This window comes from Coenobita brevimanus, chromosome 95 (genome assembly GCF_032717465.1).
Source record: "Coenobita brevimanus isolate Jiangsu-jjx chromosome 95, ASM3271746v2, whole genome shotgun sequence".
In the NCBI taxonomy this organism is placed as follows: domain Eukaryota; kingdom Metazoa; phylum Arthropoda; class Malacostraca; order Decapoda; family Coenobitidae; genus Coenobita; species Coenobita brevimanus.
The window spans coordinates 29,420,047-29,427,522 of record NC_137048.1 but is presented as its reverse complement, the minus strand read 5'-3'; the positions used below and the strand labels follow the sequence as shown (position 1 = coordinate 29,427,522).

General features: G+C 42.9%; 1 protein-coding gene across 1 annotated transcript; it reads left to right on the top strand.

Annotated features, from left to right (window-relative positions):
• Positions 1 to 803: 803 nt before the first annotated feature.
• On the top strand, positions 804 to 7,122 carry LOC145413153 (D-beta-hydroxybutyrate dehydrogenase, mitochondrial-like). Its single transcript, XM_080282879.1, has 8 exons — positions 804 to 968; positions 1,556 to 1,639; positions 1,905 to 2,067; positions 3,174 to 3,329; positions 4,011 to 4,116; positions 4,772 to 4,833; positions 5,713 to 5,855; positions 6,938 to 7,122. The coding sequence occupies exons 1-8, from the start codon at positions 804 to 806 to the stop codon at positions 7,115 to 7,117; spliced, it is 1,059 nt and encodes a 352-aa protein (XP_080139005.1). The 3' UTR covers positions 7,118 to 7,122.
• The last annotated feature ends 354 nt before the right edge of the window (positions 7,123 to 7,476 follow it).

Sequence of the window (7,476 nt, the reverse complement as noted above, 5' to 3'; positions counted from 1 at the left end):
TAACAATACACTCAATCCTTCAACTAATGATGAGTTATGTTCTCATGGCGCTATCTGTGCCGAAGCTGATAACAGTGATACGACACCGGACGTGCACAGTCAAAGTTACGATTAATTCCCTGCCTTAACTACGACTGTTTTTGCACGAAGGACAAAGCAAGGATAGATTCCAATGCAAGATAGATAAGAATATTTCAGATTCCCCCCTGCAGGAGAGAAACGAAAAGTAAATTGCTGACTATCTTGCGTGTCTTTCCTTACTGCAAACAACTCTTCCTTAAAATAAAAACAGTACAATTCGGTTATTCTGTGAGCCCTAACCCTTAAGTCACCGAAAAATCTATCTTCTCAGTTTTTGTCTGAAGATAATTTACCGATAAAGTGGCGAGACATTCATGATAGCTGTTTATAAGGCCCGAAGAGTCTATGTTGTGTGTGTGTGTGTGTGTGTGTGTGTGTGTGTGTGTGTGTTTACTCAATAATACAGTTACACGTTTGTACTCGGACAAATATGACGATTATGTTTTAGAGCTAAAGGAATTTGTCCAACCGAAGGAAATTCTAGGTATCAGAGGCTTCAAAATTAATGTGGAATAACCCTGCCTTTGCTAATGGTTCACCTACGAATATTTCTTTCATCCATGACCAGTCACTTCTGTACAATCGTGAAAAATTCTAGTCAAAAGTGGAAAACTGGGGTACGATGATGATGATGATGATGATGGTGATGATGATGGTGATGATGATGATGATGATGATGATGATGATGATGATGTGTTACAGGGTGATACAAAAAATTCAAGATGATGCTGACTGTGAACAAGATGAGTCGGGTGCTGTTGTGCGGGGCTGTGAGTGTGGCGGCAGCAGCTATACTCAACCTCTTGGGCATCCTCTCCTTCTTCTCCACATTCATCACCCTCTGGACACTGTCTGCCGGTGTCTACCTCTTCCTTGGCACTCTTATGGTAAGCGGATTTAGTCGATACGGAATGATGATGATGATAATGATGATGATGAGATTGATGATGATGATGATGATAATGATGATGATGATGATGATGAAAAAGTGTGAGGAAATGAATCAGACACTGTCCAAGACCATACACAGAGAACCTGGGTCATTTCTGGCTGACATATTACAGACGGAGGAAAGAGAGAGCGTAGCTCTTACACCCACACGTACAGCACCTGCCACATACTCCCACACTCTCCTCACTGTAACCCGCCAGCAAGAAATGACACAGTACTCGCGTGTGTGGGCTACGGCAGTCTCTGTATCATGCACCTGTACAGTCATCTACTAAAGTCTAGTCAGTTTTCCTGTTTCTATACGCTTGACTGTAACGTAGCGAACTGAGACGCTTAATATAATTCATCTGTGGGTGATAATACGCATCTTTGACTACTACGGCTCCTTCAGGCATCTGTAAATCAACAATGTGAGATACGGGAGGCGAACGGACAATTGCAATTGACTGTACATGTTGCCAAAGATAACCTGGGTGAAGAAGGAGCCTAATTACTCTGAATGCTAAATAACCGTACTTTTCAGGTTGAACTGGGCGGCAAGTCTGTGCTGATTACTGGGTGTGACTCCGGCTTCGGCCACGCCCTCGCTCTGCATTTGGACGCTATGGTGAGACATAGAGAGAGAGAGAGAGAGAGACGTAATAGCTACGTTATGCAGGTGGTATTCGCAGTGGTTTTTATGTGTGCGTAAACAAGCCACACTAGGACATAATTATCTACTCAGTACTTTAAGAAATAAACAGATTTCTATGCAAGGTGTAGGTGATTTTGCCTGTTGTCTGAGTGGTAATGGTGAGAGAGAGAACAGGCAGAGGCAGATGGATATAAACAGATAGACAGAAACTCATCCTACTCATAATATTTCTCCTCAGGGTATAGGTGTGTTTGCCTGCTGCCTCAACGCTGATGGTGATGGAGGTAAGCGTCTCCGTGACCGCGGCTCCTCCAGGCTCCACGTCCTACAAATGGACATCACCAAACCCGACCAGATCACCAAGGCGCTCACACAGGTCAAGCAAGTCCTCGGCTCAGAAGGTTAGATCACTGTTTATGTCCTGACATGATGGGTTTGCAGGGAATTTACGTACGATCATGATGGGTTGGCTGGGAATTTATGTACGATCATGGTGGGTTTGCTGAGAATTTACAGTGTTATTATGGTCAGACCAGAATTTACATACGGTCATAATGGTTAGCTCAGAATTTACATATGATCATAATGAATAGCTGAGAATTTACAACTGGTCACGATGGTTTGCAGAGAATTCTCATGTATCTGCGGTCAACAAATCCTACAAATCAGTTCGGAAGTTCCTGTTAAGCATTTATATACACTCCCAGTAAACAGTCCTACTCACCCGGTTAAGAAAGTCCTCAGGTCGGTAGGTTAGTTCCAGGATGAAAAATGGTGCAGTTATGATCAATAATTCTTGTAATTCTTTTGTCTGAAAGGTTTTACGGTCTAGACCAACAATCCTAGTTGGGAAGGTTACATGACCATTAATGTAAACCTGAAAACAAAAGTCCCGTCGCCACTCCAGTTTCTCACTCCGTGAATACTGAAAATCAGTCTCGTGACTCTACAGCAGCTGACATTTGATTGCTATATTTGACAGCAGATCAGTGTCATCTGTGTCATTTGCTTTGGATTAAAGACACTAATTTGCAAACTGCGTTTTCAGAAAAGCAGACGAGGTGACAGAACTTAGGTGATGATAATACAAATGGAAATTTAGATCTGAGAGTGCAAGCATTGAAAATCTCTTTCTTCATGAAGATAAAAATTATACGCAAAGAAGCATTCAGTGCCTGAAGGGGTTAATGATCAAACTGTTCCTTGCAGCAAAACTACAACTGATTCAGCGATCCTCCACTTCAGAACTTTTCTCTAATGAATCTGCCACCACCTGCAAATGTCATGTCAAAATCATATTCCTTGATTATTTAAGAAGAGGTAGGATAATGAGGTGGTTGGAAGAAAAGCGTCAACCAAAAGGCGGGGCGGTATGAGGCAGGGTGAGTTGTCAGAGGAAAAATGGATCGTTGCTGAGTACGAACATAAATACCTGAAAGCCAAATGTGCGTTAAAGAAAACCGGCCTGGCAAGTCGCTCGTTAATCTGTATCTGTCTATGTTGCCAGGGTCGCTGTGGGGCGTGGTGAACAATGCAGCCATCAACCCATACGGTGCAGTGGAGTGGGTGTCCTTGGAGTACTACAAGAAAGTGTGTGACGTCAACCTCTTTGGTACCATTGCTGTCACCAAGGCATTCCTACCACTCATCCGTCAGGCCAAAGGTGAGCGAGGCTGGGAATGGAATGGAGGGGAAGGACTGGGTTGGGTCTGGTCGGGTCAGGTTGAATCGGTTAGAGTTAGGCTGGGTCGGGTCGGACTGGGTTGGGTCAGAGCAGAAGGCAGGATGGGTTGGGTTACGTTGAGCCAATTTAGGTTGGAGCAGGTCAGGCTGGATCGGAGAAGGTCGAGTTGGGTTGGGTAAGGTCAGAGCGGATCGGTTTGGGTTGGGTCGGGTTGGGTAGAATTGGTTCATGTCGGGTCAGGTTGGAACAGATCCAGGTGGACAGGGTTGGATCGGTTGGGACAGGGTCGGATCGGGATGAGTTCGTAGGTTCCTTGGGTCAGGTGGAACACAGGTGAGTGGGATGAAGCGTATGAATTGGGTTGGGTGTGAGTTGCACTGGGCTTAGTTGGGTATGGGTTGCATTGAGTTGGAGGGGTAAGGAGAAACTAAAGGGTCAGCTGGGGATATCAAAAAGTGTTAAGAGTAAACACGTCGCCATATACTGAACAACTGAGTGCTGTATTATTAGGAGTTTGTATCTATGACGGATATTCTGTGACTGTGACAGATTTCACGTGATGTGAGGTAATGTGACGTGATGTGGTGACGACGGTGCATGTGTGTAATGCCATGAGGTGTGATGTGATGTGCTGTGATATGATGTGATGTGATATTACAGGTCGCGTGGTGACGATGGGCAGTGTACGTGGGCGCCTCACCTCCCCTTATGGCTCTGTATATGAAGTGCCCAAGTTCTGTCTAGAGGCCTTCAATGATTGCCTCAGGTAAGTGGTAAACAGACTTCTCATTACTGTATCTACTGTAAAATATCCAACTAGCCAGGTCTTCCTTTCATGTAGGATATGTCAGAGCAGGATGATCAATGCAGCACTACTTTAGATGAAATAGGGAGCTTTTTGCTTCTCCCCTTCAACACCATGACGTGTTTTTCATTATATCTTTGGAATATGAAGATGATTTTTTATTTAATTCAAGGAACACTATTCTGCAAGAGACTTCAGAAAAAATTGTTTTTCCCAAACTGAAGAAAGATGTCAGAATGTTGCAGGGATAAACTTAAAACAAGGCAGCCTCAGATTCAAGTTCCAGAAATGTCTTTTTTATTGCTTAAATCTTCCAACCTTCACACCATTATATTTAATTTAGGGAGGACGTCTTATAATTAAACAAATATACATATAATAATCAACCTGAAGGCACACAGTTACAGAATTAGCGTACTTAATGAAAGAGTTTCCAGCCCCATCAGACACAGCCCTTGATCTGGTGTGGTGTGGTGTGGTGTGGGAGAGTTACATATGTGGCGTGACGTGAGAGAGTGGTGCAGTATGTTGTGTGTGTGATGAGGCTTCGCTATACCTGAGAGAGAGAGAGAGAGAGAGAGAGAGAGAGAATTAACCCTTCTCTCTGCACCAACAGGGTCGAGATGAAACCTTTCGACGTAAAAGTGTCACTGATTGAACCCGGAAACTTTACTGCAGGTGAGTAAAGAAAAAAAAATCATATTACAGCATTTTCTGAGAGAGAGAGAGAGAGAGAGAGAGAGAGAGAGAGAGAGAGAGAGAGAGAGAGTGTACATTTGTGTCTGTCTGTCTCAGGGGAACGATAATGCTCATGAAAGTACAAGTAAAAAAAAAAAAAAAAGGAAAGAAAAGCTATTAAGACTGATTCAGCTATTTTCGAAATTAAAAATATACAACTGACTGTAAGAAGGCCCCTGGGTTCAGCGCCTCAAACTTATCTCGCGGAAGTATGAACTAAAGTCCTATGCCTTTTAAAACATGATTATCTTGAAAAGTGAGACAAATTCAAGATCCATTTCTGCAAGATCGTGTGTGTGTGTGTGTGTGTGTGTGTGTGTGTGTGTGTGTGTGTGTGTGTGTGTGTGTGTGTGTGTGTGTGTGTGTGTGCGCGTGTGCGTGTGCGCGCGCGCGCGGAACATATGAGAAGGTGGAGTGTGTGTGTGTGTGTGCAGGTGACGCAAGTGTGACGTGAGCATGCTTATGTAGTTGGCGTGGGGGTGCGTTTACATGTGTTATTTCGAGTTTCTTAACGACTTCCTAAAGTATACCCTTTTTGCTCTAATTTGGCCCAATATTGCCATCTCCCCATCTTGAATGCTGAGGTGTAAAGATAATTTAACACATGGTGCTAATAACGAAAAAGTGCTATGAAAAGGATGTATAGCCATAATATTTATTTTTTCTGCCACTGAGCTTTGTTGATGAGGCTGCTAAAGGACGAAAATCCAGTTTATAATTACCCAGCTAAGTCAAACTCAGATGCTTAAGAAGGAGGAAGCTAAATGTACATCAGCAATTCCTTATAACACCACAACAACATTAAATTGTTGTCTACAGGCACAAAGATCTTCAACGAGGAGTACGTCCGTGGGTGGGGTAAGAAGATGTGGAGTGAGATGGACGAGGAGGTGAAGAACGCCTACGGGAAGGAGTTCTATGACGATCTACTCCAGAAGCAGTTCCTCAATACACGCTCGGGGGTAAGTCGTGGTATGCCAGCTTATCAGATCATGTGATAAACAGCTCACAATTAGCCTAAACGAAATTCTGAGAAAGAAAAAATTAAACAGCCTTGCGGTAGATGCTATACGGGATGTGATCATTAAGTGCGACTTAGAAAAGGGGGGGAAAAATTAAGTCCTGGAACTGTACCACTTGGGTGAATTGGTGTGAATGTAATCGCTTCACGATCTCCCATCTACCAAGACACACCCTATCAATTCAGACTCCGACAATGTAACTGTTAAAGTCTTGCGTACTTCATTATGATCTACGCTACAAACTACATAATGTCTTTTTAGAATTTATGAGAGAAAACAATGTCTCTTATTTCCCAGTCCACAATAGGAAATAAAAGCACCACAGTTGAATTGTTAACCGCTTCAGTTTGATTATTCTTTATTTTTGCTACTATTTTATTCAGCTCTGGGGGGACTAAGAAAGGTTGGGTTAGCCTCCTTTACTCCTTGTTTTCCACTACTGCCATAATTTCACTCCATTAATTCTCCTTTTCATTTAATACTTTCTTTTAAGTACAGTACCATTATCAGTTTAATTCTTTCTTTCCTCGCCAGAATCACTGTGTGAGAAAAATGTCAGATGTGATTAGTCCTTTACTATATTCCACTATCACTTTTCTTCGGTGCTTTGTTTCTACTGTCACAATTTTTTCCACTATCATTACCTCGCGATTAAAATTTTCTTTCCATCATTTCTTTCCTCCCTCAGAACCCAGACGTGAGTGAGGTGATAGACATGACACCTGAGACTCTAAGCCACAGATATCACCATGCGCTCCACAAACCCATGGACGCCAGGACTTATTCCGATCTCTTATTTATTCTTATTTTCCTAACATTGTTTCTTTAGTTACCACTTTCATCCTCTTACTACATCTTTTTACTATTACTCTTTCCACTGTTACCAGGCTATTTTTAAAAAAAATTCCTTCTATTATTTCACTACGTTCTTTCTACAACTGTCATCTTTCCACTCACATTTTCCTTCGATCAGCATAACCTATCCATTAATACATCATTCACCTTCCCCCTCTCTCCCCCAGAACCCCGACATGAGTGAGGTGATAGACGTGATCACAGAAGCCCTAACCCAGAGATACCCCCAGGCCCGCTACCAACCCATGGACGCCAAGATGTACTTCATTCTCTTCGCCGCCACACACTTTCCTGAGTGGCTTTCCGACTTCATCTTCGAGCAGCTGATACTGAAGAGCACCTGGTGAGGAGGAAGAGGAGGATCGCGTATTTCAGAGCTACATTGGCCATTTCAGCACCACATTTAAACCACTTAACAATTTCCCCAAGAACATTTTATTTTATTATTTTTTATCTGCTGTCTTTTAATTACTCTTATCAGAAATCCATCACCCAAATGATGTCGCTTTTCCCTTATGCCTCCTAATGATAGACAGCAACCAGTGGACTCTCTCTCTCTCTCTCTCTCTCTCTCTCTCTCTCTCACCAAGAGGCTTTTGTCATCACAGTAAAAATCGCCTGACAGCAACAAGAAATACCCTCAAAAGACCTCAACATGCTGAAAGGGCTAAGGGCCTCGTCTCACTGAGGTCTGAATATTTCGTAA